The sequence below is a fragment of the Typopeltis vanoorti genome, chromosome 8 (assembly GCF_054136105.1).
Source record: "Typopeltis vanoorti isolate ZY-2024b chromosome 8, IOZ_Tvanoo_1.0, whole genome shotgun sequence".
Classification (NCBI taxonomy): domain Eukaryota; kingdom Metazoa; phylum Arthropoda; class Arachnida; order Uropygi; family Thelyphonidae; genus Typopeltis; species Typopeltis vanoorti.
The window spans coordinates 131,655,662-131,681,787 of NC_143556.1; the positions used below are offsets into that span (position 1 = coordinate 131,655,662).

At 37.1% G+C, this 26,126-nt stretch overlaps 1 protein-coding gene and 1 pseudogene across 10 annotated transcripts in view; one reads left to right on the forward strand and one right to left on the reverse strand.

Annotated features, from left to right (window-relative positions):
• The window catches only part of LOC150104358 (intermembrane lipid transfer protein VPS13A-like), a 2,072,875-nt gene that overhangs the window by 476,919 nt on the left and 1,569,830 nt on the right, over positions 1-26,126 (reverse strand). For all 10 annotated transcript variants that reach the window (XM_090396324.1, XM_090396319.1, XM_090396320.1 and 7 more), the window contains one exon: positions 16,659-16,745. In XM_090396324.1, coding sequence (XP_090252450.1) covers positions 16,659-16,745 — 87 coding nt within the window. The remainder of the gene's footprint in view (positions 1-16,658; positions 16,746-26,126) is intronic.
• LOC150104359 (U6 spliceosomal RNA) lies at positions 3,779-3,879 on the forward strand (annotated as a pseudogene).

Below are 26,126 nucleotides of genomic sequence, written 5' to 3' on the forward strand. Positions count from 1 at the left end.
ATACCATGTTTTGGTGTGATGTAAACAATTGGTGGTTTTCCAGTCAATTCTATGTAAAGTGTTCAGGGCATGATCAGAAAGGCCAGCTTCACCATAGTTATTATATTTAATAACTAACATTTAGCTAATTAATAACTAACATAAATAACTAATATTTAATAAATAACAAAGACTCACTCCCTCAGCTGGCCCACCCTGGAGTATACCATATTTATTGCACCGGTAATCTACCATATATAGGGGAAACAGGACACACAATTCCTATCAGACAAAAGGAACATAAACGACACATTAAATATAATAAGTATGGTGAAGCTAGCCTTTCTGATCATGCCCTGCACACTTTACATAGAATTGACTGGAAAACCACCAATTGTTTACATCACACCAAAACATGCTATGAACCCAAATTTAAGGAAGCCTGTGAGATTCTTATCAACCACCCCAATCTGAACAATAATGATAGTCTAAAAATCCCAAGCATATGGAGGGCACATGTTCTACCCACGTAACCTTTCTCCCTAAGAATTAACTATAAACAGGACTATAGATAATCCAGAATCCTAAATCTAATAAAGTCATGTTAAAAATAGGACATCATTGTTACTGTAAGAAAACTATCTATATGAAAGAATGTTTCTCCCATGTTATCTTAAATAGAATTTAGCTTTGATGTAGTTTCTAAATAATTAATTAATTTTTAATTTTATCTGTATTTTTTTTTTTTTTTTTCACTAGAAGTCATGCCAATAGAATAACCGGTGATCAAATCATTGTTTCTTTAGCTTACTCTGTGTCCACATGATGACCTTATATGAAGGTTGAAACGTCAGGAAATTAAAATAGTTATTTATAACAGGGTTGTAAGGTCCATAATTTCTAAAATGAATACTGACACTGTGCAATGCTAAAAGAAAGGAAACAGGTATTGTGGCCTTACAGGAAGACTTGAACAGATTGTATGAATGAGCAAAGTCTATGCAAATGTTAGTTCAATGTCGCAATGCCTACAAGTCCTATGAGGGTTGTCCTCTATGGGTGCTATTGGGAAGGTGGTCTAAAAATTTAAGTTTCCCAAATATTTGGGAATGTTAATGATATTAAGGAAGGTTTGAATGGGGATATTTGAATGATATTGAAACAAAATATAATACTAAATGGGGATAAGTGAAGAAAAACCCTACATTATATTTCAGTAATGTAACAAGTAGAAGGAAGAATGATCATGTTAAGATGATGTTAATGGATGAAAATGTTAGAATGATAACTGTTGCCGAAGATATTGTTGAGGTATTCAGTGATCATTTTATAAGGCTGTTTCATCCTGATCAACGTGGAATCAACGAGGAACTTAAGTGTAGAGAACATAGGAGATAATGGCTTAATTGTGAGTGAGCAGGAGGTATCTGAGGAAATAAATAACCATGATGTCAATAAGATAATAGAGTTTGATGACATATCACCACATGTCTTAAGGGAATGCTCCAGGGAATTGGCATGCCTGTTTAATAAGTCTTAGAACAGCACAGGATCCAAGGGAGTGGAAAGAAGGTAAAATTGTTCCACTGCATAATGGTGTTGATAAGGCTGTAACTTCAAATTATAGGCCAATCTGTATATCTGGAGTTGTGGTGAAGGTACTGGAGGGATAGGTGAGAAGTAGGATATAGAAATGAGTTGATAACAGTAGTATTTTCTGTGGTTATCAGCATGGGTTTGTTAAAGGGAGATCATGTTTTACTAACATACTTATGTACTGTAACAAGGTGACAAATAAAATGTACAGGAGAGGTGCATATACAGTGGGGTACTTGGATTTTGCAGAAGCTTTTGATAGACTGCCACATGACAAACTGTTAAATAAATTGAAACAGATCACGGTGGATAACAGACTTCTGAGATGAAGTCTAATATCCTGAAGTCTGATTTATTGTCAGATAGGTATCAGAGAGTTGTATGTGGGGGTGCAGTATCACGGAAGAGGAAGGTCGCTAGTGATGTACAGCAGGGGTAAGTTTTGGGGCCAATGTTAATGATACTAGGATTTGGTTCTGAGTTTAACTAGTTATATGCAGCTGTTTGTAGATGATACAAAATTGGAAAAAGTCAATGCAGAGGCAAGCGTTTTTATGGCCTTTACAGGAGGACTTGAATAGACTGCATGAATGGACAGGTAAGTGGAACTCTTAGTTCAATGTTGCAAAGTGTAAGGTTCTGAGATTTGGTAAGCTACAATGGGATGCAAAGTATAAACTTGGTGTGGAAACTTTAAAGGCAGTAGAGTAGATGAGAGATCTAGGAGTGATGGTGGACAAGGACCTGAAATTCAGGGACCACACTGCACAAGTTGTGAAGATGTCACATCAGATAATGATACGGAAGACCCTGACATGTAGAAATAGAGAGAGAGGTTATGATGCCACTGTATAAAGCGTTGATCAGGCTCATAAGGATTAGTGTGCACAGATTTGGTCACTGGGTTTTCATAGTGATGAGGATATATGTTGGAAAGGGTCCAGAAAATATTCAGAAAGGTGGTCAGTGGTGTTTGGAATGTGGAGTACAAGGACTGATTGAGGGAATGTAAGTTGAAAAGAAATGTGAATAAGAGAAAGAGGGGAGGGGATATGATTAAGACATAAGCTAGTAAGGGGTTGTTATCAGGTTGACATGGAAGAGATTTTTGATAGAATGGGAGAGTTGGATTAGAACAAGAGGCCATTGCTGGAAACTGTATAATGAGGGTGTGAGCAGAGGAGTGAGGAGAAGTTTCTTTGTATGGAGAGTGGTTGTTGAGTGGAATGCATTGCCTGAGTGTGTTTTGAATGTAGACACATTGAATAAGTTTAAAGCATAGTTGGATGAGCATTGTGTGCAATAGTGGGTACCTCCCAAGATGAGTCTTTTGACTCCATGGATGCCACATAATAAGAATAATATTTAGTTGTTTGCATATGATGCAAAGTTGGGAAGAACTAAGATCTCTATGAGCAGATGTGACTTTACATGTGGATCTGAACAACATAAGTGAATCTAGATGAGAGTGGATTTTTTCAGTTCAAAGTTGCAAAGTGTAAGTATTTAAAAATTGTGGGGAAAAATGGTAAAATTTTGAGGGAAAACACAACAAATTTCTGGCAATAATTAACACCTTAATTAGACCATATTATGAACTACTGGGCACAGATTAAGTCAACTGGTTTTTGAAAAGGTTGAAGAGGTACTGAAAGGGTTTAGAGATAATTGACTAAGGTGGTTTCTGGTCTTGAATGTTGAGTATGAAGAATGGTTGAGACAATGCAATTTGCAGAGTCTAGTGGGAGGGAAGAGAAAAGGGGCTATATCAAAGAGATATATAAGTTGATATGGGAGTTTCTCATAGAAACCAGAAACTATATAAGGAGGGTGTAATCAAGGAAATGAGAAGCAGATTTTATTCATGGAGAATTATGACTGCAGAGAATATGCTGCATGAGAGTGAAGTGACTGCAGAAAATCTGAATATATTAATAATAGCAGTTCTTTTATTCTATATAAGGTTCTAATTTTCCTTTTACCAGTCTTTCTTATATAATGTAGTTTATTTTCAATATCAGAAGATATCCATTTCTGTAAATTTCATTTTTACTTTATATTATTTCTGAACCTATAGTTCATGTAGTTTCTTCTGTACTGTTCAATACAAAGAGATAATTAAATCTTTATTTTTATGGTGCACCCTTCAATGAAAACATGTTTTTTGACTGTAGCACTTTTTTTAAATCAAGAAATTAAGTACGTGCTTCAGCAGTACATATACTAAAATTGGAATGGCAGAGAAGATTAGCATGGCCCCTGCGCAACGATGACACGCAAAATCGTGAAGTGTTCCACATTTTTTGAGCACGTGGCAGTGAATTTGAGCTGTGCAGAAGAAAGTGAATTTTAATCGGCGAATAGTCCATTTTTTCCCCCCATTTTTCTACGTTTTTGAGTGCTAAATTGTTTCTCTGAATACGAGTGTACTTCAGGGTTGTTTTTTGGAATTTAGTTGCTGTTATGATATAATATATTTTGGTTACTGTCGGAATGGAATGCATAACAGTGGACGACAAAACGAAGAATAAGTGATGAAGTTTTCATTACTGTATTTAGTTATATTTCATTTTATTTAATTATATTTAGTATACTTAAATGTTTTGTTTTGCTTGTAATTGTTTGTACTTTTTTTTTTCTTATTTATTTAATGGATTTTATTAATTGAATAATTATTAAAGATTATGCTACTCGGCAGTAAGGAATGATGACGGATTCAGCTGCAGTCGCAAGTGGCATATCGCCAAGTCCTCCACCATTTAAGAACTCTATTATAAGCAATATCATAAGGGACTTTGTGACATGCAGTACTTGCGGCATGTATGCATCTCAGGAATTGGATATGTGGCTTGTGAAAGAGAGCGTATGTGTGCAAAATGCAGGCAGTTGGAGGAAATAAGTGCATTAGAAATATCAATATCTGATCTTGTTGCTCCAGGAACGGGGAATGAATGCAGGAAGACAAGTAGTGTGATAGGAGAGAATGAAAAAAATAAATATATGAATGAGAAAATAATAGTTGATAGTGTGGAAAGCGTGAGTGACTGTGAAAGTTTAGGAGATGGTTTTGTTTGCGAGAGTGAATTTGGCTAAGAGTGACTGACCAGCATAGGGAGATAGATGAGCTGAAAGAGGAGGTGGAATGTCTTGTGAATGAGAGCAGAAGTATGAAAGATAAGATTAGGAGAATGGAAGAGATAAATGCAAAGCGAATCAGAGTAGGGGAGAGAGAGAATTTTGGGAGTATGAGTGAGAGTTACAGGGGTGCTAGAAGAGGAGAGAATGGAAACAGTAGAAGAGAGGGAATGAGAGAGAGGTATGGGAATGCTAGCAGATGAGAGGATGGAAACAGTAGGATAGACAGAATGAGAGAGGGATATGGAAGTGCTAGAAGTGGAGAAAATGGAAACAGTAGGAGAAAGGGAATGAGAGAAATGTATGGGAGTGCTAGAAGAGGAGAGAATGCAAACAGTAGGAGAGAGAGGTATGGGAATGCTAGAAGAGAGAATAGCAGTAGAGGAGAGGGAATGAGAGAGACCTATGGGAATGAAAGAAGAGGAGAGAATGGAAACAATAGGAGAGAGAGGGAATGGTAAGAGGTATAATGTATGGCGACTCAATGATCCATGGTGTTCAAGATAGGATGCATGAGGAGTGTTTGCCAGGAGGAACAACAGAAAGAGTGGCTATGGCAATTAAGAGAGGTGAAATGGTGGATGAGATGATTGTGATAGTAGGAACGAATGACTTGAGTGGTAATGTAACTCGGCAGCAAGAGATATGAGATTTTTTGCTTGAGGCTGTATGGAAGAGGACAGAGAGAGGAAAAATAGTGTGCGTGTTGCCTAGGTATGATAATGATGAGCTGAGCAGAAGAGCGGTGATATTGAATGGCATAATAGCAAGAATGTGTGACAAGAGAAAACTGGTATATGTGGATGCTTGGAGTGCATTTAAGGAAAGAGAGGAATTGTATGCGAGAGACTGCTTACATTTGAATGAGGAAGGACGTAGGCATCTGGAGAGATTGCTGTTCTGAACGAGTCAGTGTGTCCCAGAGAGGATGATAGCAGGGGTGGCTTCTTGTGGGAATGGATACTTGGGAGAAGGGAGACGATGTCAGGTAACAGTCTAGAAGGGATAATGCTGGGTATAGAAACAATGGCATTTATATGCTTTATACTAATGCCAGGAGTATCCGGAATAAAGGAGAGGAATTGGTGTAGATAGCATCAGCCTGGCCAAAAATTATTGGGATCACTGAGACGTGGTTGACAGAAGGGGATATAACAACAGGAATAGAAGTCGCTGGGTATAGCATTTTTCATCAGGATAGGAGGGGGAAGCGTGGTGTTGGGGTACTGCTTATGATAAGTGATGACCTATGTCCTCTAATAGTGGAGGCTTTGGAAGTGAGACAAATGATTTTGAGAGCGTATGGTGTGAGGTAGAGGTAGGCAAGACAGGATATTTAGTGAGGTGTTGCTACAGACCCAGGAGCACAGAGGATGGGGACCAGGAGATGTTTAACTACAGTTTGGCAAGTGCAAGTTTAACTTGCACTTGCCAAACTTGCTAAGTTTGGCCAGTGCAAGAAGTATGATTATTATGGGGGATTTTAACTACAGTAGTATAAACTGGAGAGAGGAAGATGTATGTAGAAATAGGGGAATGGAATTTCTAGAATTCTTGAGGGACAAATGTCTTAGGCAACATGTAACAGAGAGAACAAGAGGATCAAGAGTTTTGGATTTGGTTATAGCATCAGAAGAGTTGATAATAACTGAGTTGACATCTCCCCCACCAGTTGGAGAGAGATCATATGGTTTTAACATGGAAAATGAATAGACATGCAGGAGTATCAAAGAGACGGGAACTTATGTGGAATTATAATGCAGGTGATTATAATAGTCTTAGACATTAACTTCGGGAAGTTTCATGGAGGGAGGATTTGGCAGGCCAGGATATCATTAATGCTTGGGAAATTGTGAAAGAATATTTGTTAGCAGCAATGGTAAGTTGTATACCACGAGTGAAGAAGAGGACACAAATTGGAGTAAAGTGGATAACAAACAATATTAAACAGGAATTGCATGCGTAAAAGAGGCCATGGAAGAGATATAAGGAGACAGGTGAAGAGAAGATGCATGAAGAATATAAGACACAGGCCAGAAGAGTGACTAGTGTGGTAAGAAAAGCGAAACTGGAATATGAGAGGAGATTGGCCCTAAGATCCAAAGAAAATCCTAGGGAATTTTTTAGCTATGTGGCCAATAGGAGGAGAAATGACTGTGGAAGAATGATATTGTGGGATAAAAATGGGAATAGAGTGACTGATGCAGAGGACATAGTGGAATTGTTCAATGAACACTTTATTGGAGTATTTCATCCTAGAGGAGTCAGTTTTAATGCTAGAGGGATAGGGCTAGTTCGAGGTTTAGAGGTACAGGAGGAGAGTGTGTTTCAGATACTGAGTGCTCTGTATGTCAGTAAAGCTTTGGGACTGGATGGTATTTCACCACGAGTTTTCAGAGAATGTGCTAGGGAACCGACAGTGCCTTTAACCTGACTTTTCAATGAAAGTCTGGCTTCGGCAAAGGTGCCCGAGAGAACGAAAGCAAGGTAAGATAGTGCCATTGCATAAGGATGGTAACAGACTGGAAGTGTCTAATTATAGGCCAGTCTGTGTGTCATCAGTAGTTGTTAAGATCTTGGAGAAAATAGTGAGGGAACATATACAGCATTGGTCAGATGAGGGTAATATTATCTGTGAGATTCAACATGGATTTGTGAAAGGGCACTCTTGTTTTAGCAATATGCTAGCCTTTTATAATAAAGTTACAAGAACATTAGATGAGGGAAAGGCATATACTGCAATTTTCTTAGACTTAGCGAAGGCATTTGACAGGGTGCCACATGATAAGCTGATATTTAAGTTGCAGCACATGGGTTCTGGATGTCAGATTGGATTCAGGATTGGCTGTCTGCTAGGTATCAGAGAGTTGTGTATGGTGGAGCAGTTTCATGGAGGCAGAGGGTTACAAGTGGGATCCCACAGGGCTCAGTACTAGGACCTATTGTGTTTAACCTTTATATCAATGACATTGCCAGTGGATTGCAAGGGGATATTCAGTTGTTTGCAGATGATGCGATGCTGGGAAGGATTATTAGTAATAGTGCAGATGTGTAGCCCTGCAAGAGGATTTAAATAAGCTAGATAGATGGGCAAATGAATGGGGGTGTCAGTTTAATGCGGGAAAATGTAAGGTCTTGAGGTATGGGAAACATCGATGGGCTGCTGCATACTCTATGGGAGGAGTTATACTGGAGGAAGTAGAGGAGACAAGAGATCTGGGGTTGATGATTGATAGAAACCTAAAGTTTAAGGGACATATTGCAAAGGTGGTGAAGGTAACACAAAGGATTGCTGCAATTATGAGAAGGACACTGACCTGCAGAGATAAGAGGATTATCATTCCGTTATATAAGTCTCTGATCAGCCCACCTCCAAATCCTGTAGATCAAATCTCAGATTTGATCTCCAGGATTTGAAGGGGATAAATTAACTGTGGAAAGGATACAAAGACGGATGACAAAGATGGTTTCAGGACCGTACAAGGATAGTTATGAGGATCGGCTGAGGGAAAGTTGGCTGCAGTGTTTCTTGGATAGAAGAAGGAGAGGTGATATGATTGAGACTTTTAAACTGTAGAGAGGTGGTTACAGGGTTGACACTGGGGAGTTCTTTTGCTTGGTTGAACAGCGAGAAGGAGTGATGACAAGAGGCCATCCCTGGAAGTTATGAAAGGAAACTGTGAGCAAGAGGGTAAGGAGTGGTTTCTTTGCGTGGAGGGTGGTTGAACCGTGGAATGCATTGCCTGATGGAGTGGTGGGAGCGAGAACGGTCAATGAGTTTAAAGAGTGGTATGATAGACTTTGTGTTTCTTAGGGTGGGACCTCCCCTCGATGAGTCTTGACAGACTTTATGTTCTTAGGAAGGACCTCCCATGAGAGTCTTTTGACTCCATGGAGGCCTGAAGAATAATAATAATAATAATAAATTACAAAAACAATACATTAGTATTATTGTCTACAGATGTATTTGGTAAATATGATATTTAGAAGTTGAAGTCAAAATTGTAAATCATTATGAATGAATATGAAACATAAGACAATTTAAAAAACTTGAAATATAAATAAGAAGTGCATGACTTTAACTTAGACTTCAGTTGTTTCATAAAGTGCGAGGTGAGCTACATGTATTCTTTTGATTACATAGATGGTTTGTGGACATTTAGGACTGATGGAAGTAGGGTATGTGTGAAGTGTGAGCTAAACAAGTATTTGATGAGCGCTGATATGAATTTGATCACAAAAAGTGTTAGTAGCGAGAATACTGCGGGAAGAATGAGTGCTCCTTCGAAAGAGAAGCATGGCGTGAAAGAAAGGGGAAAAATTATTAAGAAAGCATTGAAAAAGAAAACGAGTGAATTGAAATCCGTAAGGGATAGTTTTTACCATCCATTATGGAACAAAAGTGAGGCAAATATGGCGGAAGGAAAGAAAACTGAGAAAACAAAAGAAACTGGAAACATCATGATGAAAGGAACGAAAGTGGGTAAAATGGAAAGAATGAATGAAAGTGAAAGTTGGACGAATGAGCCAAAAGTACAGAAACTCAAAAGGATGAATGAGAGTGAAAGTGTGAAGCAGGAGTCGAGAGTTCAAAAATTAGAATTCAAAAAAGTGTAAGAAACAAGGCAGATGAAATGGTTTTACTAATTGCATCTGTTCACTCAAAAATTGCTGGAATAAGTAAGACATGGTTAGATGAGGATGACATCCTGACAGGAATAGAGATGGAAGGATATGATGTGTTTCATGAGGATAGAAGGGGTAAAAAGGGAGGGGGAGTGCTATTGATGATAGAGAAAGAGTTATGTCCATACAAAGTAGAGATTCAAGAGGGAAATAAGTGCCAGTGGTTTTTGAGGCAGTGTGGTGTGAGATAGAGGTGAATGGAATGAAATACTTGGTGGGATGTTGTTATAGACCAGGAAATGTGGATGGTAGTGAATATGAAATGTATAATCAAATTAGCCAAGCAAATAAGAAAAGCGTGATCATTATGAGCAATTTTAATTATGGCAATATATACTGGAATGATGAAATAGCAACTGGAAGTAAAGAAAATTAGTTTATTGAGTTTTTGAGGGATAACTATGTCAGACAGTATGTAACAGAGGGCACACAAGGATTGAGGGTCTTGGATTCGGTCATCTCATCAGAGGATAATTATAAATGAAGTGTCAAATCACCCACCAATTGGTGAGATTGACCATGAGGTTATTACCTGGGTGGTTGCCAGCTGTGTGAGGACCTCTGTAAGAAAATATATCTGAAACTACAAGGGGGGGGGGGGGTGATTATGAAGAGCTCAGGAGAAAGCTGGCAGGTGTACCATGGATGAGGAGTTAGCTGGAAAAGAGATCAATGCAACTTGGGGAATTTTCAAAACTATCTAATAGATAAAATGTCTAAATGTATTCCAAGGGTGAGAAGGTTAAATAAGGTAGGTGTGAAATGGATGAATAAATAGATTAAACATGAGATACAGAGAAAAAAAAGGCATTATGGAGGCAGCATAAGAGAAATGGAAATAACCAATTCCACGAGGACTAGAAAGACTAGGCAAGGCAGGTGACTTGCTTGGTGAGGTTAGCTAAAGAGAGGTATGAACAGCAGTTAGCTAATGAAGCCAAACAGAATCCTAAGGAGTCCTTTTGATATGCAGCAACAAAAGAAAGAATGATTATGGAAGGATGACATTGATTGGAGAAAATGCTGTAAAGACAGCTGTTGCAAAAGGTGTGGTGGAGATACTTAATGAGCAGTTCATAAAGGTTTTTAAATTTTGTGAATGTGACTTCATGGAGAGATTGAGAGCATTCGATGATGAGTAAGCTGACTGTAAGTGAGCAAGAGGTGTATGGGAAGTTGAGCAAACTAGATGTTAATAAGGCTGTGGGACTTGATAATATATCACCATGTATTCTGAAGGAATATGCCAGGGAGTTGACACCTGTCTCGACATATTTTTTTTAATACGAGTCTTGCACTCGGTCAAGTTCCTAAGGAGTGGAAGGAGGGCAAGATTGTACCACTTCTTAAAGGACGTGATTGAACTGAAGCATCAAACTATAGACCTATCTGTGTGTCAGGTGTTGTAGTTAAGTTGTTGGAGAAGCTTGTGAGAACTAGGATCCAAGTTCTCAATGGTATTATCTTTGATGGACAGCATGGATTTGCTAAAGGTAAGTCATGTTTTAGTAATCTACTTATTTATTACAGTAAGGTGACTGCTTCCATGGACAGAGGAGAAGTATCCACAGTAATATACTTAGATTTTGCAAAGGCTTTTGATAGATTACCGCATGATAATTTGATAGTCAAACTGAAGTGGATGGGGTTAGATATTAGATTGATGCACCGGATTGGAGACTGGCTATTTGATAGGTATCAACAAGTTATGTATTGGGAGCGATATCCAGGAAAAGGAAAGTTACTAGTGGTGTGCCTCAGGGGTCTGTTTTAGGGTTATTGCTGTGTAACATTATTATTATTATTGTTCCGGGCAACTCCAAGGAGTCGACAGACTCATCGAGGGAGGCCCTAACATCATGTCAAGAACAACTATTCGACATTCACACAGTATCTATCATACCTTGCCTTGAACTCATTCACGGTCGTAGCACCGACAACAGACTCTGGAAGCTTATTCCACTCATTCACTACTCTCCAAGTAAAAAACGTAGCTCTATCACCCTTGTCAACCACGTTCTTGCCCAGCTTCCATTCATGGCCCCTAGTCCTCCCATCACCAGTCATATTTTCAAAAATATCTTCTGGATCAATCTTATAGAAACCCTTCAGTAATTTGAATGTCTCAATCATATCAACCCTCCTTCGCCTATCGACCAATTTCTGCAACCCACAAATCTTCAACCTATTCTCATAAGGTTCATTCCACAGACCTGCTATCATCTTGGTCACTCGTCTCTGGATCCTCTCCACTTCCTCCCCATCACGAAGAAACCCTGGTGCCCATAACTGGGCACAGTAGTCCAGATGGGGTCTTATCAAGGCTCGATACAGAGGAACAACGACTTGTTTGTCTCTGCATGTTAAAGTATTTTTCAGAAGCCAAGTGATTTAGTGAGCTGTTTTAGTCACTTTTGCAATGTGCCCCCTAAACTTCAATTCCCTATCCACCAACACTCCCAAATCTCCGGCCTCATCAATCTCCTGGAGTACGGTTCCACCAATGCGATATACTGCTGCTATTCTTTTTACCCCAAAGTGCATAACTTTACACTTTGGCACATTAAATTGACATCCATTTTTCCTAGCCCAGTCCTCCAAACTATCCAAATCATCCTGTAAAATTTTGACATCCTGTGCACTCATGATTGCTCTACCCAACTTTGCATCATCAGCAAACAAGTGAACACTTTCTCTCAAATCCATGTATATTAATGATATTGTGAAGATTTGGATGGAGATATTCAGTTGTTTGCAGATGATGCAAAGTTGGAACAAACCATTAAGAGCAGAGAAAATGTTGTGGCCTTACAAGAAGCCTTGAATAAATTGAATGATTGGGCACGGAAATGGGGATGTGAGTTCAATGTTGCAAAATGTAAGGTTTTAAAATTTGGAAAACAAGGATGGGATGCAGAATTTATGCTTGGTGAGGATATATTGTCGAAGGTGGAAGAAATAAAAGTTCTGGGGGGTGATAGTGGATAAGGATATGAAATTTAGGGGAGACATAGCCAAAATTGTGACGACAACACATAGGCTTCTGGGAATGATGTGGAGGACACTGACTTGTACAAGTAGGGAGATTCTTGTTTCATTGTATAAGGCTTTGATTAGGCCACACATGTACTATTGTGCCCAGATTTGGTCAGCTGGTTTTCAGAAGGATTAAGAGATGTTGTAGAGGATCCATAGGTGACTGATTAAGGTAGTTTCTAACCTCTGGAATGTCGAGTATGAGGAATGATTGAAAAGATGCAACTTTCAGAGTCTGGTGGGCAGGGGGAGGAGGGGAGATATGATAGAGACCTACAAGTTATTTAGGGTTGTTATAGGATCAATGCTGAAGAGGTTCTATAGAAAATAGTGGGAGATCAGGGGAGAACCAGAGGTCATCCCTGGAAGCTGTATAAGAGGGTGTGAGTAGGGCAGTGAGAAGTAGGTTTTTTCATGCAGAGTTGTGAATGATTGGAATGCCTTGCTAAGAGTGTGGTGTTTGCAGAGAATTTGAGTGTGTTTAAAGCATGGTATGATGAGCTGTGTATTTGATAAAATGATCTCCTAGATGATTCTTTGACTCCATGGGGTCTTGGGTAATAATAATAAGATTAAAAAGATGCAATAGAAAGAACAACAGTGCCATTCGACCGGAAAAGGCATGAGATCAAGTCTCACTGTGACAAGAGGAATCTGTATATGGGCTTTTCAACTGAAGGTGAGTTAAAATTCATACAAACATAGCAGTTTTTTCCTCTCCTGAAAACTCGATTTTACATCCCACACACACAAATCAATTAGCCATGAGAGCACATGCAATTTACAGACAAAAATAATATATTTTTTTATGTTAATGATGTTATACTTTTAAATAAATCTAGTACAAGCCTGCAGTAGTCCCTAAAAAAATTGGATAACTGTTAGAAATTTCATATGAAAATCAGAGTAGAAAGACAAAGAAAACATCAACTCCATCCTGAATGGTGAACCTATTGAACAAGTAGAATATTTCTGCTATTTCGGCAGAACTTTTAGTAAATTAAGCTAATTAAATATGGAAATAGACAACAGAATTAGTAAAGTCATTATGATAGAATGTAAACTGGAAAAATTTATATGGCGTAAATGAGAAATAAGTCAAAATTCTATGTCAGTTCTATAAAAGACAGTGTTCAAACCAATTTTAAGTTATGGATCTGAGAGCTGGGATAGAAATAAAGAGAGATCATGTTTTATAACTTACTTATGTCCTCTAACAATGTGACAAATGTTTTGGACAGGAGAGATGCATATATACAGTGTTATTCATAGTGAAGAATATATGGAGACACAACACACTGTTAGAATAATTATTTTACTTATATGTAATTAAGAAAATAACATTCGAAGTTTTGACTTCTCTGTTGAGTTCATCATCAAGAAAATGTATATACATGGGTGGTCCGAATAGTTCTCAGTCTAACAATGAAAAAAAAAATTTTTTTTTCAACATAATCTCCCTTAAGAGTAATACATTTATTCCAGCAATGCTCCAGCACCATTATCCCATCCATGTGGTGGTTCAGAGTAAGATCTGCAAAATATTCCTCTACAGCTGCAGTCGCTTCTTGATTCAAAGAAAAACACTGATCAGCAAGGAAGATTTTTAGTTTTGAGAAGAGACAGATGTCAGAGGGGGGTCAAATCTGGGGAATAGGGTGGATGTTCCAACAATTCATAGTGCAGATCCCTTAATTTTCCCATTGTCAAAACACCTTTCTGGGCAGGTGCATTGTTCTGATGAAAGATGATTTTTTTCTTCTGCAAACCAGTTCTTTTCTCATGAAATTTTTTGTCTAGTCTGGTTAAACGATTGGAGCAATATTCCCCGGTTATTGCTTTACCTTTTTCAAGATAATTAATAAACAAAATGCCTTTATCATCCCAAAACACAGATGCCATGACCTTGTCTTCTTTGGCGCTGATCAACCAGTTTCTGTCCACTTTTTGATTGCTGTTTGGATTCTGGTGTGTACTGGTGAATCCAAGTCTCATCCATAGTAATAAATTGATGCACAAAATCAGTTTTATTCTTTTTAAAATGCTCCAAGCACTGTTCAGAGATTTTCATGTGAGTGCGTTTTTGATCAGCATGGCACCCATCTTGCACAAAGCTTTTTCATATGCAAATCTTTGTGCAAAATATATCCTGCGCGTTCTTTTGAAATGCCTATAGTCTCAGCAGTTTCATGCACTTGGACTTGTCGTTCATCCAATACCATATCATGCACTGATCAATGATTTCTGGTGTTGTTACACTTTTTGGACGGCTTTCACATGGATCATCTTCAAGGCTGGTATGGCCACGTTTAAACTCGGCAGTCCATTTCTTAATTGTTGACAATGAAGGCAGAGAGTGCCCATAAACTTTTATGAACTTCGAATGAATCTCTTTTGGCATTTAACCTTCTTTAACAAAGAATTTTATAACTGCACGATACTCAATTTTATCCATTTCAACACTTTGGCTTCCGACAGCTGTATAAAAAAAACTACTTCACAGAATGACTTGCAATTTCACATTGATGCTTATGACAGATGTACCAACTTAGAAAAAAAAATCTTGCCAATAGTGTTGCCATTTTCACAGGCTTCTTTGAACTTTCTTTCAAACCAGGTTTTGGTGCACCATAGGGACTTGGTGTCTTTACAGTCAATTCTGTGACATATTTGAAGTGTATGGTCTGATAGGCCTGTTTTACCATAGTGGAGGAATTTAATGTGACTTTTGTATTTATCTTTTCTTATTGGGATGGTGCATCCTGTTTCCTCTATGTAAGGTAGGTTGCAGGTACACTTAATTTTGTAGACCCCTGCATGGGCAAGGTATGGAATAGGATCTTTGGAGGAGCTAAGTAAATTTCTTAATTTTTCCAGGGGTTTGAAGGTTGTCTTGTTGTATTTAAGTAGTGTTCTATCTATTTTTTCTGATATGCTCCTAATGTATGGTATGGTTGTGACATTTTTTGTGGATGATCTTGTGTACTGTTTTTTTTTTACTGTAGCCATTTTTTTTTTACAAACGTTTGGCTAATAATTTCAAATTCTTTGTTTAGAACCTGTTCATTGAAAAAAATTGTTAGGTCTCTCTGTCTGAGAGGTGCTGATGACCCCCTTGATGTAGGTTTGTGGTAGACTGTGAAGGAGAGGTAGCCTGATGGAAAACGTGTCACATGTGTGTCTAGAAAAAGAAGAGAGTTATTGTTTTCAATCTCAATGGTGAAATGGATTCATTTGTGTTGATTGTTCAGGAATGTATTTCATGTTTTGTGGCTGTGGGGTCAAATTGCAAAAATTTCATCAACATATCTGAGCCGGATTTTGGACTTTAGCTAGCTGAATCTAGAGCTCATTTCTCGAAGTCTTTCATGTCAAATCCCAATAAGAAAGGATGAACACAAATACCACATTGAATTCCTCCACTATGGTAAAACAGGCCTGTCAGACCACACACTTCAAACATGTCACAGAATTGACTGGAAAGTTATCAATCCATCATTCTTGTTCAGATGCCGATGATGTTTCAGCATTTCACAGGCCTGAAGAAGAATGATAGAATTTTTATTACAAGAATTTGGTGGACCCATCTTTCCAGAGTATTTTAGTAATAAGGTGTGACACCTTTTAACTACTTGTATATGGAAATACGACTTCTGCATTACTTCAACCTTGGTATCACTTCTGTGTCTGGCTTCAACTGTTGAGACCTCAACATAGATCAAATCCAGTCTGTGTAGTGCCTCTTCCCATAATGCATGTATCCTTACGGACATTATACATGTCCGTAAGGATACATGCATTGCATTATGAGATTGTAAGGCAATTAATGTGAAATCATTAGCCCCTGTATACAAGTAGCCCAGTTGTCTTAGAAACTATGACGATGTAACTGTAGTACAAAGCAACTCCACTTTGTATCATTTATTTGAGACTTATTAAGCATGAATATCACTTACTGAAAAAATCAGACAGTAAAAATTATAATTTGAATGCCATTAGAACTGTGCAGTTAAAGTTAAGAGATTATTCAACAACTATCCACTGTTTTGCAGTTAAAAAAATGAAATTTCCAAAAAGATTATGAAAATTATTTCTGCTTATGATACATCTAAGGAACAATTACATCACAATTTTGAAAACGGCAGTCAATATAAAAACTAACTTTTGTTTGAATGTTAGTAAAAATGTTTATAATGTTTATCATTATATAATAAAACAACACAAACCTTTTTTCGTTTATGCTTCTTGAATCTAAAAAGAAGAGGTTCCTCAGAATTTGAGGTTGACTCATATAAAATATCTGAAGATGTGCCCTGAAGAAATAAAAATAAAAAAACAGTTACTCTAAAAAAAATATATATGTGGTGCTAAAATAAAATTAGAAGAAATTCATATGAGAAAAAAATTATTAATTATAATTATTTTTATCATCTGCCAGGAAAAAACTTTCTTTTCAGCTCATTACCAAGAGAGAGAGAGAGTAGTCAAATCACAGACTGCAGATGAAAGGAACTTAGTGTATTTTTTGCCTTATAAGATGCACCGTCATATTGGATGGATCACATTTTTCATGTCAAATTTATGGAAAAAAATATTCATTGCAGTATAAGATGAACGAATTATGCATCAAAATATTCAAGTACATATATTAAAATTTTAAATAAAAAAATAACATGTATTATCAGTTTATTAGATAAAAAATAAAATAAAACAATTATTATGCATTGCAATATACATGTCCATAAGGATATGTGCTTTGCATAATGGGATAGTAAGGCAATTAATGTGAAGTCATTCTTATTCTTAAAAAATCATCAAATCACTAAAAAATCTAATATACTGTATATATATATTTATCTTCAATCTCAAAATTTTCTGAAATTGATTCTTCATCAGAAATCAAGTCATTCCTGTCTTGATATAATAAGTCATCCCCCATACTGTCAAGAGAATTACTAATGCCACACTTTTGAAAAGATTTTATAATAATTTTGGGTTTCACTTCATTCCACGAACTCTACTCATTCACACACCTATGAAATTGGGGCCTTCTTTCTCCTACCTATAGATATTTTCTCAAAATTTGGAGACTGCATCCAATTGACCCATTTATTCTTCTTCATAAATCCTTTAAACTATTTATTTATTGATACATCTAAATGTTGAAGTGCAGAGGTGAGTCCTCCTGGGATTACAGCTATTTTTGTGTTCATTTTGCAAAGTTCATTCTTAACAGCTTTGGTTTTACAGCATCTAAACTGGTCCTATACTAAGGTTTCTGACACTTTCCTTAACCATAACTTCATCCCTTCTTCATCCATCCATCCTTTTGGATGAATATGAATGTAAAGTCCTTTACGAAATTTTTCTTTTAAAAATTAAAAAAAGATGGCAGTTTTGTTCCATTCACATAGCACAACAAAATAACAGCATAGTGGGTTTTTTTATGTGGCCAGAAATATTAACAATAATACTTTTTTTTATCTTTTGAGTCAACAGTCTTGTTCAAAGACATATCAAAATTCAGATACACTTCATCCATATTAGTATCTGTGAAAGTTCAAGTTTCTAGTTTTATGATGAATCTGTGAAACTCAACAATTTTATTTTCGAATTCGTCTGGCATTTTTTTGTGATATTTTCATTTTCGCCCACATGCATAAATCATTTCTCTCAATAAATCTAAAGTCACCCATAATGGCAACCCTGTAAAATCGATATTTCTTACTGTTGCCAATAATTTTGCTTATTTTTCTGTGGAATGGCAATGGCCCCCATTGAGAGTAGTCTGGAAGACAGGAGAGTAAAAAGATTATTATTATTATTATAAACATCCAACCTCCATGAAGTCAGAGATTCATTATGGAAGACTCATTGCACACAATGCTCATCAAACACCATGCCTTAAAATGATTCAATGTGTTCTACATTCACAATGCACTCAGGCAATGCATTCCACTCACCAACCACTTCTTCATGCAAAGCACCTTCTCTTTACAAAGAAGATTCAAATTCTGATTCTGATCCAAAGCATTCTCTATTTATACAGCTCTCACTAAGGTGTTATTCATGCAGTTAATTCACATACAGTTAATTCTCTTAAATCTGCATATATAGTGAGATATATCTGACTAAAGATGTATGATTTGACTAATTTCCATCCACTTCTGATTCCTTTACTGTGCAGTAATCAACCAACTTATGATTCCCTCCCAAGTCAAAACTGCATGATCACTTTCACACCTGAAGGTTAACTGGATGGATAGTTGTGGATTTATTGCTACAAGGACCACAAAGATAATATTGTGCCATTACCAATATTAAAGCAGTACATAAGGTAATAAAAAAATAAATAGCTAAATAAGTAAAGAGCACCTTATGTACAAGAAAACAAATTTGAAAGAAATTGAACAGTATAATAAATTTAGTTTAATCCTTCATCCAAGTGTGAGCAAACAAAGTTTGCGCCTGAAAATATCTTCAGGACTGAAGAAAGTGCAACACCAGGCAACTCGGAGCAAAGGTGGACCAAGCTATCATCACTCCAATCTCAGTATCTCCCATAATGCAAAACACATCTCTTTGCAGATATGTATAATGTTATGCATTAAGGGAAGGACCACTACCCAGACAGGTTTTGACCTTTATTGAGGTCTCGTCAGTGGGAGCCAGGCCCAGAGGTTGAGATACCAAGGCAGAAGCAATGGAGAGGTCATCTTTACCTATAGGAGTTGCCAAAAGGTGTGCCACTTATTCCATTGCTCTGGTCCTCTGCAATGGACCTCTCCATTGATTCTGCCTTGGTATCTCCACCTCTGGGCCTGGCTCCCACTGACGAGACCTCAATAAAGGTCGAAACCAGTCTGGGTAGTGGTCCTTCCCTTAATGCATAACATTATACATATCTGCAAGGAGATGTGTTTTGTATTATGGGAGACTCTGAGATAGGAGTGATGATGGTCCACCTTTGCTCCGAGTTGCCTGGTGTTGCACTACCTTTCCTCAGTCCTGAAGATATTTTCAGGTGCAAACTTTGTTTGCTCACACTTGGATAAAGGATTAAACTAAATTTATTATAGTCTAACCAAGTGCAAAGTAAACTTTCAAAAATTGAACAGTACTGTATATATGTGAAAAAGGCATCTTATCAGATGCATCTGCACAAGTGAATTCATTGTAAAATTTAAAACTTCACGAAATTTGTTTGTGTCTGACAAGATTTGCTTGAGTGTATGTCTTAGAGAAATCAGTAAAATATAATCACCATCTCTCCAGTGAAATATCATCTGCTGGTGGAATGCCACCAGCAGATGATATGCAGATAGACTTCCTAAAGGCATTCGACAGGATTCCATACTGGTGATTTAAATAAGATGGACAGATATCAATGACACAGGAAATAATTTAATGGGAAATATTCCCTTGTTAGCTGATGATGATGATGATGCAAAAGTGATAGTCGATAAAGATGATGTATAGGTCCTGCAGGATGACTTAAATAGACTGAGGTTTATGAGCAATATGAGCAAAGGTAAATGAGTATCAGTTTAATGTAGCCAACTGTTAGGTGATGAATTCTGGGAAGAAGTGATCACAATTTGTGTGCTATATTGATGGAACTGAAGTGTCAAGAAACTGACGAGGCAAGGATTATTTGGTCATCAGCGAAAAGAAGAGTAGCTGATCTAGTGTTACGGGTTATCTTGAATCCTCTTTCATTAGCTATCTTCCATTCTTTTATTATTTTATCTATGTATATATTAAATAAAACCAGTGAGAGAGGGCAACCCTGACATACTCCTCTATTGTACTTCACAGATATTTTATTATCTTGTCCTGAAAAGTAATAATAATAACTAACATGACTGCTAAGGTGTGTATAGAGAGGCTCAGACATCATTGATTATTCGTAATATTGCTTCATGGTATAAAAAATACCAAGAGAAGAAAAACACATTTATTAAACTCGTTGATATTTTGCTGGTTTTCTACCCAGTGTTATCAGAGCATAATATAACTGTCACAGGTACACAGCATGAAATTAATTGTGGAAAACAATTCAAATTGTAACTGAAAACAGAGCCAATGTTCTAAAATGGTGCCTTATGTGGGTCGAATAACCATAGAGTTAATTTAGAGAAGTCAGGCTATCAGCTCTAAAAATGACAGTTTCCCAGATATCTAGTAAATTGATGCAACTATACTTATTAAGATTGGATGATTACTTCATAGCTGATTCTGATTCTAAAATTAGTCTCTCAGACCTATACCAACCTTCACGTAATGTAGATGTTTTCCTCCATCTGATGCTATGTAAAGGATTATCCAGAGAATGGTCTACCAATCCCAACTTGTCGTACAGATGATCACAGATGTAATTTTTGTGTTATTTAAGACAGATGTTAATCAAGTTTTATATACTCCAGGATATATTGGAGTGCATAAAGTTCCTTCTTACCTGCAGTTAAGCCAACTATGGACAGACCAGAAAATTGGTTAACATCCATCTTCAAGAACAAAAAAAGAAAAAAATACATTCACGATCATCTTTATGGCAAGTCAAGATTGGTAGACCATGCTCTGGATACTCCTTCACATATGATCAAATGAAAATATCATAGAAGTCGTTATAGGTCTGAGAGACTATATTTAGAATCAGCATTAATTATGAAGCACTCTCCCAACAAGTATGGCTGCATTCATTTATCAATGATCTGGAAGACTGTAATTTTGAGAACTGATAGCGTGACTATCAGTTCTCAAAAGAGGATAGCCTGACTCCTCTAAATGAACTTTATGGTTTTTGCCCCATACAAGATGCCATGTAAGGACATTAGTTCTGTTTCTGATACAATTTGAATTGTTTTCCACAATTACTTATTTCAATGCTGTGTGCCTTTCATAGTTATAATTGTAACAAACTAAAATGGTAGAAAACCAGCTAAATATTAGTGAGTTTAATAAATGAGTATTTCCTCCCTGAGTGTTGTTTATACTATGAAGTATTATTATGAATGTCTGCTAGAGTCAAGCATAATTTCTGAAGATTCTAATATTTTTTCTTCTGGTCTCTTGATAGTATCAGAATAAAAACTCTCATGCACATTACTTCTCTTGTATTCTTGTAGATTGGTTATCATTTGGCCCTGCAGAAGACAGTGGATCTCCTATGAGGTTAGGACTGCAGATGTGTGGATCACGGAAGTTGGTTGATAGGAGAAAAAGAGGGGTTTTAGAGAAATATTTAAGTTGCTTAAAGGGTTTATGAGGACAGATGCAAGGAAAATGTTTCAGCATTTGGCTAGGAGGGACCAGAACAAGTGGTGATCCCTAGAAGTTGAATAAAGGTGTGGTTAGTAGGTGTGTGAGGACTACATTTTGTGAATTGTTAGTGCTTTGTCTGTTAATGGGTTCAAGGAGAGGTATGATAGATTGGATCTCCTGCAATGAGTCTTCAGACTCAATGGAGGGGTCCGTATAATAATATTCTTATCATCCCATTCTTGAATTCTCTTTTGACCAATTTTTCCAGTACTTTTACCATCATACCTGAGATACTGATTGGTCTGTAATTTGCTACTGCAGTCTTAGAACCTCCTTTATGCAAGGTAATTATTTTGTCCTCTTCCCACTCCCTTGGAACTCTACCAGAGCTGAGACTTAAATGAAAGAGCCTAATCAGAGGAATTGTCATTTCCCTTGCACATTCTCACAAAATCCTAGCTGATATTCCATCTAATCCCACAGCTATATTTACATTGTGATTCTGAAATATCCAAAGAACCTCCAATTCCTCCACCTGTGTTCCCACATCAGTGTCTGTCACATATGTTAAAGCAGTAACCTCACTAGGATGATATACCCTTGCAAAGTGGTCACTCAGTAACTGAACTATTTTATTTACTTCTGTCACCTTGTGACCATACCATCATAACTCATTAAGATTAATCTTCCATAGTCATTCTTTCACTTACTTGCCACATAACGAAAGAACTCTTTGGGGTTTCCTTTGGCCTGCTTGGTTAGATTCTTCTCATAATCTGATTTTGCCTACCTTGCCATGCTGGTCACCTTTCTTGCCTGAGCTTTGTACTGTCTGTGAGTTTGCTGGTCATAGTTCTCTTCCTATACCTCCACAGCATGTACTTAACGATATTACTCATCCATCTAACTCCTATCTGATGAACCCTCCTTACCTTTAGGTATACAATTTAATATTGTTTCCTCTAGATGACCTGAACTATATCCCATCCCTGCAGTGTTTATGCCATGGCACAGATTTAAGCTTTTTCCTAAGCATGTAATAATCACCTGCCTTGTAGTTCCATAAATACCCCTTCTTGATAGAATATTTCTCATGTTTTACAATCTCCCAAGTCAAGACCGCATGTTCAGTTTCACCAATTAGAGATAATGTGGTCACCTTGATTATGGATCGATCTTCTGATCCTGTGATCAGGTTCAATACTCTCCCACCCCTAGTCCCCTCCATCATATGCTGCCTTAAGTAATTATTTCTTAGTAGGTATATAAATTCTATTTCCTTTCTGCCATGTGATATTTCTTCCTTCCATCTATCTATATCTCCATAGTTCAAGTCCCCCATCATAATCGCTCACCTTTACTCATTATATACTAATTTATCGATACATGTCTTCCAGAACATCTGTGGAACTGCCTAGCCTATAGCAACAACCAACTGTATATTTGGTCTTACTGGCCTTATTCTCACACCAGACTGCTTCAAATGAACAGCCACTCTCCTTCTCCTATTATTTTTGGCTGCAGTTCATCGACTATCATCACCAGTATCCCTCTCCCCATCCTATCTTCCCTGAAATACTAAATCCTTCACATTTGATCACTGTAACTACATCATCTGCTGTTAGCCAAGTCTCACTAATTATTATTATTATTGTTATGTGACACCTCCAGGGAGTCAAAAGACTCATCGAGGGAGGGCACCTATTCTACAGCTCTCCGTCTCCACCACTCAATCCACCAACCACAACAAACTACAACTACTTTCATAATCTACACCAACACCATCTACTGCCGGCCACCACCACTAATATTTTCACAGACTCACAAACATCCATGCCCATGGCAGGATTCAAACCGGCAGCTTTTGGCTGGAGAGCAGATATGCTAACCACTTGGCCAACCAGGCTGGATAATGCCAATAGTTTTTAGCAAGGTTGAACTAACCAATGTCAAGCACTCCTCCCTCTTGTTTCTGATACATCTGGCATTAGTATATAGAAATTGCAGCATCACTTTAGGCCTCCCACCCACCCTTACTTTCTGGATTGATTAACCTATTCAATATTTTTGCTCGAGACACTAGATTCCTTACTTGGTCATTCTCACACTCACTCGCTTCATGGGTGCCTACACACAAACTCACTTGCTTCTGCCCTAATTCCCTGAATTTGCACTTCAGCATGTTTGGTGAACAAAGCTCTCTCTCTCTCTCTCTAGACACCTAACACTGAAGCCATTTAGATGCAAACCATCAGCATTGTACAAATTCTTCTTTCCATCAAACACAGATTCACCAATCCTACAGCATTCCTTCTGCACAATACACATATAGACTCATTGGCTATCAATGCCCTTCTCCTCAGTTTGCCTCTATCATAGTATGGTAGGAAACTTACAATCTTCATCTTCTTGCCTTTCAGTTTTGTCTCTTCTAACAACTCTTTTACATCCTCCCTCATATAATAATTCCTGCCTCTCAAAGTATTTGTACTAACCAAGACAATCATTTCCTTCTATTTGCTAGGCTAATATCGTGAATTTCTGCACCCAGAAAACATGATTTTTTTAAACTTTCATTAAGTACACTGCTGATTAATGAGTCTCCATACATAATTTTCTTCTTTGTTTGGTCAGTCTTTATTATTCATTCTTTCTATTTTCAGCCGCACTAATCTCTTGTGATATTTTTTCAATTTCGCACATTGTCCTATGAAGGATCACATTCAAGCATGTAATTTCTTTATTAATGTCTATTTCAATCTCTTCTATTTCCACGGCCACACATTCAACATTAATAACATCATTTTCCATCCTACTGTCAGTACTGTCCACTTTTGTAATATTTGCTGCATTCTCATCACCTAACAGACACTCACTTTTGAAACACTTAATACACACTCTCTCTCCACAGTTTCAATTCCTCGACGAATATATTTCACACACACACACACATATACACTGCATTGAATAAAACCCCGCAAATTCAAATTGCCCAACAATGTGGTCTTTGCCACCATGCTGACAATATCGTATTTAAACAAACAAACAACAAAAAAAATACAATGTTTACTTACAAACTGACTAGCTCACTCAATCCAATACCTGTTTTAAACAAAAAACTACAGTAAGTTAGCCTAATATTCTCAAATAAAAAACGAAAAAGTTACATATCCTTCAGGAGTAATAATTGGAACATTATTATTATTAATAATGTTCCAATTATTATTATTATTATTATTATTTGGAGTGATAAGATTGATTGCAGGATGTCATCGCTAGTGAACACAAAGTCTATCATACCAATCCTTAAAATTATCCACAGTCTGCACGTTCACCAATCTGTCATGGTCAATGTTCTCTTCGAGATTACAGCAATTTTCTGAGATGTGTTCACAACCTTTGAAATGTGTCTTGAAACTTTAAATCTCTATCGACAATTATCCCAAGATCCCTTGCTTCCTCCACCTTCCAGGTGAAGCATCCCACCTGTGGAACCCAAAATTTCAAACTTTACATTAGTTGTATTAAACTGATATTCCTGTTCATTAGCCCACCTCTCTGGATAATCCAAATATTTTTGAAGAGCCAAATTTTCAGCACTATTACTAATAACCATATCAAGTTTCACACCATCTGTACACAACTGAACATCTCCCTGTAGTCCTGTGACAATATCATTAATGTAAAAATTCAACAATGATGGTTCCAGGACTGAATCCTGTGGAAATCCACTTGTAATCTTCCTACTCCCTGATACTGCTTCTCCATATACAATTCTCTGATATCTATCAGAGAGCCAATCACCAATCCACTAACCCTAACCTAATATCCAAATTCATATGATGCAACTTAAAAATCAACTTATCATGTGCCACCCTGTCAAATGCCTTTGAAAAATCCAAAAGAAATGGCAGTGTATGCGTTACCCCTATCCATTGCTCTTCTTAGTCTATATTAAAAGATTACAGATTAAAGGGCATTTAATTAATTTAAGTGCCCTTTAACAAATACATGCTGGGCTGCATAAATAATATTACTATTATCTGCTTAATTCTGTATATGAGTTCTTACCAATTTCTCCAAAATCTTAACAACTACAGAAGAAATACAAACAGGTCTATAGTTGATACCTCTGTTACGTCTCGTTGTTTCCCTGTTTTACTTCTGTTTCTCTCTCTCTCTTTCTTCTTATTATTATATTCTATATTTTATTTATTATACCTCCTATCCTTAAGTTCGCTATCTTATATTATCCTTACTTTTGCTCCTAAGTCACCTGCACTATTGTTATAACTCGTACTTTCTTTCTATTCTTTATTTTCTACTATATTTATCCTATATTCCTGCATATCAGAGATTTGGTTTCCGACAAATTTATTTTTAGAACGAATGCGCCAGCCGGTAACTAATTCCTGATACTTAATTGATTA